This window comes from Thalia democratica, chromosome 2, assembly GCF_965202585.1.
Source record: "Thalia democratica chromosome 2, ktThaDemo2.hap1.1, whole genome shotgun sequence".
Classification (NCBI taxonomy): domain Eukaryota; kingdom Metazoa; phylum Chordata; class Thaliacea; order Salpida; family Salpidae; genus Thalia; species Thalia democratica.
In genome coordinates, this window is record NC_139166.1 from 59,258,059 (window position 1) to 59,267,500 (window position 9,442).

Sequence of the window (9,442 nt, forward strand, 5' to 3'; positions counted from 1 at the left end):
AAGAGAAATTACTAAAAAACCTTAAATTTTAGAATATTTTTACATTTGAAGTAATGAAATGTTGATTAAATGTATCATTAACTTTTTTATTTTTAATAAACGACTCATTTAAAGTAGGTTTACAGCATCTTTTCAAAGTTGTTCTAATATTTAAGACAGTTTTTTATTTAAATTTAATTTTATACTTATAATGGACCTATAAACTTGTTCTTTAAAAATCCTGAAAGAATTGCAGAAAACCTTTGGCAACCCTGTTAATATGATTTTAAAGCGTTTAAAGTTATAATGTAATTATTACGGAATATTTTGTTTTGTTTTCTAACTAAAACTTTTAACAGATATATAAAATATGGACAGTTCATTTTCTTCAAATTCAACTTTTTCCTTTGACCCAGATGCCTTCACAGTCACTGAAAATGAGTGCAACAAAGAGTTTTTGATATTTAAAGCTTACGTTTTAGAAGTACACACTCCAGAACTAGTGAGAGTTTTACTCGAGGAAGAAAGAAGTACTCATTATTCAATAACCATTGAGGTAAAAACATTATAGATAAAAATTGAAATTAAAGTACTAATAAATGCAGATATCAAATAAATATTTTTCTCCAATTTGATACTTTCAGCTGTTTTTTCTTCACATCAGTTCTTTAATTAACTTGTAATGATAAGTTCAAGATATTTTTATGAAATACAACAGCTTATTTTGTTTAATTTTTAAAGCATAGTAAACTTTGTTTGAAAACTTTATAAAAATAGAAAGACATTTTTTTTAATTTTAAATATCTAAAGTTGTTTTTAATATTGTCAAGAGTTTATGGTTTCTAAAATTCTTAAACTAGAAATATTAGGTTATTTTAAAATTCTTCGTAAATAATTTAAAAACTGTTCCTTTTAATATTTCAGTAATTTATTTTTATTGCTTGAAAAGAAATTTCTTTTACAATGGAAAACTTAACATACTAAACCAAAAAAAGTCCAAGATATATAATAAAGTGTAAAAATATAGGCCAAGTTGATATTAACAAAGTATTTAAAATTATTTTTATGATTATTTTTGTTTAATGGTTGATTAGTTTTTACCTTCTGTGAGTGATCTTTTAAACTTTAATTCCTAATACCCAAAACCGTTTTTCATCTTTTTCCTAATATTTAGTAAGTTTGTTGTAAATTCAAACAATCATAACTTAAACAATTAGTGTTAATCAAAAATTGTGATAACATTATTTATTATTTAACTTATAGACGTTTATATTTAAAATAAAATAAAATCTATCAATATAGTCTCTAAAGGTAAGAACATAATATTAAGAATACTAATCTTTGTAAACATGAAGACTTAGATTACACTGTTTCGTTATTTTCGTTGTTTGTTTGGTTTACAAATTTTAATGTGGTTTTGGATTTTTGAGTTCTGAGTTGTTTTGTAATTTAATGTAGTTTTTCTGGTTGTAAGTAAACTGCATGTTTTTTTTAATTCAATAGTTACTAATTACTTTTGTTGTTATTAAATTTTCATGGATTTTTTGACTACACAAGTTTAAAAAAAGCCATGTTTTAGTGAAAAAGCACTAATTTTGTTTTATTTAATTTTGAAAAGCTGTATAAATATTATTCTTATTTAAAGCTATAAGTATTTATAAAATATTGTATTTAGTTTGTTTTAAAAATAAAATAGGTATGTATATAACCAAGATCACACCAAAATAATTCAAAATACAATAGTTATCCTCTTTTTTAAACCTAAGCACAACACCAACACTATTGTGCTTTAAACTAGAACCCTAAATTGTACTTTTTAAAGTTTATTTTATATAACGCAAATATCTGTTTCGACCGATAAACAATGTCAATCTCTCAAGCTTCAAAAAAAAAACAATGATGTTAGCACCTTATGGCAATCTATAAAAATTACAAAAAACGTTGCGTGAATAAAAGTAAAATTTTATAAATTGATTGTTTGCATTTAATTAGATTAAATGTTAATGTTATATAGTTATAAAAATAAATTGAATAAAAATAAAACTAATTTAAACTTTTTCTATCTTTTAAGTATTATTTAACCGTAAGTTAATACATCATAAACCCTAGTTTGTAAATTTCCAGTTATAGACTTGTTATACTCTTAACTAATTTTTCTTTCCATCTTATAAACAGAAATTTGTTTCTATGTCTACATCTTCCCTTGAATTGTGATTTTTTGTTTATGCAGCTTCTGTTTACTTGTGATATCAGACGTGCTTCTTTTAAGCAAAGCCTACATGTGTTTTTGTCTGGTTTTTAAGTTTTCCAGAATCTTCCAACTTAGATTGTAGTCTGAGTCCTCTTGTTTAGTTTGTGCATTAATTTTGAGAATTCTGACGAATTAACGTACAGGTTGTAGTTTATATTTCAAGGTTTGCAGTTAACTGTTATGTTATGTGACGAAGTTCCTTCTTTGTTTGGTTGGCAGTTAATCCATTATCATTTTTTGTCTTGACTGAAGCTTCATATGTTTCACTTTCCTGCAGCTTCTTCCTTTTGGCGGGCATTTGTTTTGGTTTCTGCAATTGCGTTATTCATTTAGTGTTTTGTATCTCCGTATTAGTTTTCTGTTCTAACTTTTTATAACCATTTTAATTTTACGCATACAGCTGTAGCTTAATTTTATTTAATATCTGCTGTTATTATACTTGCTTAGACTGCTTTCTTTGCTAAAATGTTTTATGATTATTTGAAAGAAATTTATTTCATACATTTGTTTTAACTGAAAGCAACATGGTGGGTCAAACCAGGTGCCTTTTCTTTTTTTCTATTTTATCATTGTTTCGTTTACTACTTTTGTATAGTTTATTTCGTGGTTGTAGGCGATCAGTTTCAAAGCATCATTGTAATCCTTTTTTTTATGTTGTCAAATAATTTACTGCTGCATGAATTTTTAGTCAACCTGTTTTCTATTATCTTTGAAATTCGTTTGAAAATTATTGTTGTGTGATTGGAGAGTTAACGTAGTTGATTTTATTGTTTGGCTTTCTGTATGATTAAAAGCTGTGTTTCGTTAAGTTAAGGTTTAGATCAAAGAAGTTTGTTTTAAATGCAAGATTTTCGATAATTATTTTTATTTCTGTTGATTTAGCAAATTTATGCAATTTTATTTATATTTTTTATAGTTTTACATTGGTTATTGACCTATCCATAGCTATTAACCCATCATATCTATAAATTCCAACTATTTTATTATTTGTTAATGTTCTTTTAGTATATGCAGCCTAACTAGTTCACTTATTTAAGCACCATGTTTGCTTCCCATTGTAATATCAAAGAGCTCGTTGTCATTTTCACTTTCGTTTTTTTTTTAATCCATATCTCTTCTTTATTTACTAAGATAGATTTTGCGAAATTGTATACTCACTGGTTTTTCTTGTTTTGTTACTCTTTTTTAGTTGTTAACGAATTTTAATGCTTTTTCTGAAAGTTTCTTAGTTATGTTCCGATAAAAACCTTTAGTATCGAACTTCATAAGTTTGTATTTATTCTTCTCTCAGCTTTTGTACCATTTTTTTACGTCTTTAGAACTTGTCCCTGGATAGATTTGTTTGTTTTCTGATTCTTTTGTTTACTTTTTTGCTTTTATTTTGCTAGTTTGTCCTACATCTGAATTTGAAAAGTTTATTAGTCTAATTTGTTGCTTTGAAAAGAAACTGTTCTTGTGATCTTTTAGTGTCACATAACATTCTCTTAATGGTAGCTGGTTGTTTAACTTTCTTCAAGGCTTAGTTTCTTTAGCTTCATTGTTTATACTGTCAATTACAGTGTAATTACTCTTTTTATAGGTTTTTTAATAAAATATTATTTTAATTTTTAAATTTTTCCATTAGAATTGTACTCATATTTTCATACTTCAGGGTTGCCACAAAACCTGGAATCCTGGAAAAACCAGAGATTTGACAATTTAGGCTCAAAAACCTGCAGATTAAGAAATTTTGAAAAAAAACCTTGAAAAATATGGAATTTTAACGATTTTTACATGTTAAGTTAATTCATAAAATTTCGATTTGACACAAAAAATCTATCATATAGATAAATAATGTTTATCATCATCAATTTTTTAAAATAAAAAATGTATAAAGTAGCTTTACAGTATCTTTTCAATGTTTTTATACTATTAAACACATTTTTAAACCTTAAACTTAGCTTTAAAATAAAAGAAAATAGTAAATAGACCCAAAAACATTTATTTTCTAAAACCTAGAAGATATTTTCAAAAACCAGTGGCAACCCTGGTAGTTGTAGTAATTAGTAGTTTTATCAGCAGCCAAAAATATTTGTTTGTTGTTTCTTATCATTTTAAATTCCTTTTTTGGTTTATGGGATTTTTGTGTACTTTCCTTAATTTAAACTGCTTTACTGGAGAAAAGTTTTATACACTAAAGAATCACTAACTGAATAATTTAGGTAATAGCAATAGAATTATCAAGAAGGTTATTTAAAAAATGACACTGTTTAATTTTTAATAAATTACTTAGTTAAAAGGAGAATTTCTTCATTAGAATTTTTTACCTAAAATTACTTAACTTACTACATATTACTTTTACGTATCTACACTTTTAAAAATAAGTTCCTAGCTTATTATTTACTATCGCAGGTAACCGACTTCATCAAGAGCAACCCTTCGATCTCCGACCCGCTGTTCTTCGAGTACGAGCGGACCATCAAGTCGTTCGACCTGGCCCTGCTCTCCGCCACCATACACGTCTACAAGACCCACCAGCTGCAGCAGCACATGCGCGTCAAGCCCAACGTGCATGTCCGGCTCAAGAAGCTGCCGTACTGCCCCGAGGTGTGCCGGGACCGCGTGCCCAAGTCCAGGGACATCGGCTCGTTCCTGTCCGTGGACGGCACGGTCATCAGGACGTGCGGCGCGAAGGTGCTGAAGAGCAGGGCGGAGTACCTGTGCGCCAAGTGCAAGTGCGCGTTCGTGGTCGAGGCCGACTTCAAGCAGAACCACTCGTTCCAAGCTCCGGCGGCGTGCCCCGTCACTCCCGGGTGCCCGTCCACGCGCTTCACCGCCGTCAAGGACGCCCGGCACATGCGGAGGAACTGCAAGGACTACCAGGAGATAAAGGTGCAGGAGCAGGTGAGGAAGCTGGGCATGGGGACGATCCCGAGGTCGATCATCGTGGTGTTGGAAGACGATTTAGTGGACTCGTGCAAGGCAGGGGACGACGTCGTCGTGACCGGCCTGGTCACCTGCAGGTGGCAGGGTCTCGTCAACAACAAGAAGATGGGCTTGGAGCTGGTTGTGAAGGCGAACAACGTGGAAGTGTGCAACAACACGACCAAAATAAACAAGGGGATCAACTACGACGAGATAAGAGACGAATTCTCTTGCTTCTGGGCGAGCCACGCCGACCAGCCCCTCTTTGCCAGGAACCTCATCCTGAAATCAATGTGCCCGCAGGTCTACGGCTTGTACGTGGTCAAGCTGGCGGTGGCGCTTGCCATCGCCGGAGGAGTCTCGAGAGTCGACTCGTCCGGATCGCACATAAGAGGGGAATCCCATTTACTGCTGGTGGGCGACCCCGGCACCGGCAAGTCGCAGTTCCTAAAGTACGCGGCCAAGATCGTGGCCCGCTCCGTACTGACAACGGGCGTGGGTTCGAGCACCGCGGGGCTCACCGTGAGCGCCATCAGGGACGGGCCGCAGTGGATTCTGGAAGCCGGGGCGCTGGTGCTGTCGGACGGGGGCATCTGCTGCATCGACGAGTTCTCGGGCATCCGGGAGCAGGACCGGTGCGCCATACACGAGGCCATGGAGCAGCAGTCGATCAGCGTGGCGAAGGCGGGTCTGGTGTGCAAGCTGAACACCAGGACCACCATCCTGGCCGCCACAAACCCCAAGCTGGGCAGGATGGACCAGGACTCGAGCATCAGCGTGAACGTGGGCATGGCCAGCCCGCTATTGAGCAGGTTCGACATCGTGCTGGTGCTGAGGGACGCCATGAACGAGACGTGGGACTCGGTGGTGGCCGATTACCTGCTGAAGGAGGACTGCGACGGTGAGGACAAAAGACGGGATGAGAGTTGCTGGAGCCTGGATCAGATGCAGGCTTATTTCAGCATCATCAAGGAAATAAACCCGACTGTCACTTCCGAGGCCGATGAAGTTTTGAAAGCTTATTACAGGTTTTAAATTTACCTAAATAGATTATAGCAAAAAATATTAAACTACATTCGAAACAAAACCTAAAGTAGTTCAATTTTAAATTTTGGTAATTATTACAAAGTGTAAGATTCGCAATTTTGATATGCTACTAAAATACTTTACAAATTTTTATTAAGCAGCTTGATATGTTCTTTATCAGTTAAAAAAAAGTAAAAGTAGTCATCTCTTTAATATAATAAAAAGAATTGAGGCTAACACTATTCAGAGTCTAATAGAACTAAATGTTGATTTGTCAATGCACTTAAACTGACATCAACAAACGCTTAACCGAACCGTTCAACCGTGAAGGTGCCACCGCAAGTCGTCGAAGCGGAACAAGGCGCGCACCACCATCCGTCTCCTCGAGTCGCTGATCCGGCTGTCGGAGGCGCACGCCAGGCTGATGTTCCGGGGCGAGGTGGAAGTGCGGGACGCGATCACCGCCATCACCGTCATGGAGTCGTCGATGGAGGGGTGCGCGCTGCTGCAGACCGGCAACATACTGCACTCCTGCTTCCCCCGCAAGCCCGAGAAGGAGTATTTGAAGCACTGCAGGTGCGCGGTTGATTTGTTTGGGTTTTTTAATTTCAAATGACTCTGTGGTTTCATCAGAGTTTTATTTTAACCTTTTAAAGTAACTCCATTTTTAATATGTTTTAAAAAAGTAGTTCAAAATTTAAATTAAGAAAAGTTGTAAACTTTGCTTAGATAATTATGTTTTTAAGTAATTTAACGTAACATTTTTATAAAGTTCCATCAGTTTTCATATGAATGAGGGTATAAATGAGGATATTAAAAAACAGATTGGTGTTGGAACTTCTTGGGTTGCACAACCTGGCCAAAAAGCACATTCCAGGTTACATATCGCCCGAAGGCTCTCAATCAATGGAAACGTCGCAATCAGGTCAATCCAGCCAATCGTCGCAAAGTTCAAAAGACAAGAGCAAATTGTTCGACTCGAACGCCTCCAGAGTTTTGTCCATGATGCAGGGGACTCAGAACCTCAAAAGCCAGAAGGTTCCGCCGCCCAAGGTGCAGGTGGCAAAGCAGGACGACTTCAGAGAAAGGTTCAAGGCCTCGCAGCTGGCCAGGAAGAGAAAGGCTCAGCAAGAGCGGCAGAGCGGAACGGAAACTCCTAACATTGACGGTGAAGGTTTCCTCCTGCCCTCCCAAGCCGACATCCCCCAGTTTTCCCAGGCGAAAACCGGCCATTTTTCTCAAGAAAAAATCCCCAACTTTTCCCAGCCCACCACCCCTCGATCTGCCCAAGCGAAAACGAACATATTTGCTGAATCACCGAACAATTTCTTTTCAAAAAGCTTCAACGCCTCAGGCTCTTTCAACTTTTCGCAAAACTCCGGTGTGAGATCGCCCAAACTCGCCAGCACGCCTCTCAACCAACCGACACCCGGTTTTCATGACAACGACGCCGGTTCCCCTGGCGACGCCCCTTCGACGGAACGCGCCAGCCCGCTGCTCAATTTGTCGTCGAGCATGTTCGGCTCCCAAGACATCAGACAGGATCCTCCCGAGAAGGAGGACGAAGACGGTATCGACTGGGACGCGCTGATCGAGGAGGCCGAGGAAGAGGAGGAGCAGATCAGCTCGCAGCTGGAAGCCATCAACGACTCCTTCAACGTCTTCGACCAATCGCAGTTTTGCACGCCCCTGCCCCCCGCCGACCACCGAAAGAGGGAATGCCCCGCGGTCGAGAGGAGGGCGGGCAAGGTGATCGGGGAGAAGAGCAACATATTCACGCTGGACGGCTTCGGCGAAGAGGAAGACTTCGACTTTCACCTGTGAGCGTTCTGCAGGTGGGTTTTGTTGTCAAACGGTTTCTCCAACGAGTTTTATATTTAATGTAGAGCATCAGTTAAAGTTTTGAAGAGTTGCTTGTTTAGAAAAGTCGCTGCATAATAGTGTGTAATAATAATTATTGTTTTTTTAACGTAATATATTCTGTTTGACAATTATTATTATTTTTAGAATATCTGGATTGAATAACTTAGGTTGGCGCGGAAAGAAGGTATTCGGTTGGAAAGAAACATTCAACAGTTCTGGTGGAAACTGTGAAAATGTACGAAATGATAATGTTTTTATTTTGTATTTTCCAACATAAAAGATTTGAATCATATTTTCTCGTTTGTGCTTATTTCTTTTTTTTAATTAGCCCATTAAAGAAACAGTTGCCAAGAGATAAATTAAAGTAGTTTTCGTAGTTTTTTTTTTGCTATTTTGCTTGTAAAACAATCACTATTTGTAAACATGATTATTATTTTTTGTTTTATGGAGACTAATAAATTTTCATGTCTGTATTAGTTTTAAAACATAAAAAAAAAGTTTTTATAATTTAGTTTCGTTCATTTTGTTAAAACTTTACCAAATGGCTTACTAGTTCCTAAGTTATATGTTTTTAAACAATTTAATAATCTTTTTTATTAAGAATATTAATATAGAGATAATAGTATAATTGTTTTTTGTCGGCGTTTAGCAATTTTTAAGGTATATATTTTAACAAGTTAAAGTTACAATTCAATTGATCTGTAAACGCAAAAAAAAACAAGATTATTTTCATGATAAACTCATGTTTTATAGTTTAGATGTATTTTATAAAGATTGGTTAAACTGAAGTATGTTATAGTACATTTCTGTTTAAAAGGTTTAAAGTATTTAAATCAGAGTTTCCAAAACTTGTTTCCATAAGGCCCCCTTTAATGAAACAAAAAAGCTATGGCTCCCTCTGACAAGACTTCTTAAAAAAGAAAACCCTTAAATAAACCTAAAACTTTTTTTGTTGCTCTTCACCATAAAGTCTAGTGTAGGTTTTAAACTATGATCATGTGCTCCCCTTTTGGCCTCTTTGATGCTTATGGCCCCTAATTTTCTGTTGTTTGGGAAACCATGATATAAACTGTTTTTCCATATATATATTTTAAACCAATTAGTAGTTCAGCAGTTGTGTTTTTATTCATGACTCAAAGCAAATTTTTACAATCTAATTTTCAGAGTTTAAGAACAGATACTCTAAGACAGGGGTCGGCAGGCAGTTGGTGGTCGCGGGCCAAATTTCAAGTTTACAAAGTCTTCGCGGGCCGCAGTTTTAGTTTTAGTGACATTTGAATAATGTTTTAGTTTTAGTCACACTAGAGAAAAGTTTTACTTTTATTAACCTTATCATTTTAAATAACTTTTAGCTATACATAGAATGACTATTTAAATTAAATTAAATAAAATTAGAGTAAAATTTACATTGACTAATAT

At 35.6% G+C, this 9,442-nt stretch overlaps 1 protein-coding gene across 1 annotated transcript; it reads left to right on the top strand.

Moving 5' to 3' along the window:
* The first annotated feature begins 343 nt into the window (after positions 1-343).
* LOC145849751 (uncharacterized) lies at positions 344-8,347 on the top strand. The gene is made up of 5 exons (XM_082954798.1): positions 344-535; positions 4,622-6,162; positions 6,491-6,736; positions 6,985-7,995; positions 8,168-8,347. The coding sequence occupies exons 1-4, from the start codon at positions 350-352 to the stop codon at positions 7,982-7,984; spliced, it is 2,973 nt and encodes a 990-aa protein (XP_082810924.1). The 5' UTR covers positions 344-349; the 3' UTR covers positions 7,985-7,995; positions 8,168-8,347.
* The last annotated feature ends 1,095 nt before the right edge of the window (positions 8,348-9,442 follow it).

What these genes read in the sequence shown, in the direction of transcription:
- LOC145849751 (XM_082954798.1), top strand. Translation starts at nt 350, where the DNA reads ATGGACAGTTCATTTTCTTCAAATTCAACTTTTTCCTTTGACCCAGAT. An exon ending in ATTATTCAATAACCATTGAG is followed by an intron (nt 536 to 4,621) that starts GTAAAAACATTA and finishes TTACTATCGCAG; the next exon opens with GTAACCGACTTCATCAAGAG. An exon ending in GAGTATTTGAAGCACTGCAG is followed by an intron (nt 6,737 to 6,984) that starts GTGCGCGGTTGA and finishes ATTAAAAAACAG; the next exon opens with ATTGGTGTTGGAACTTCTTG.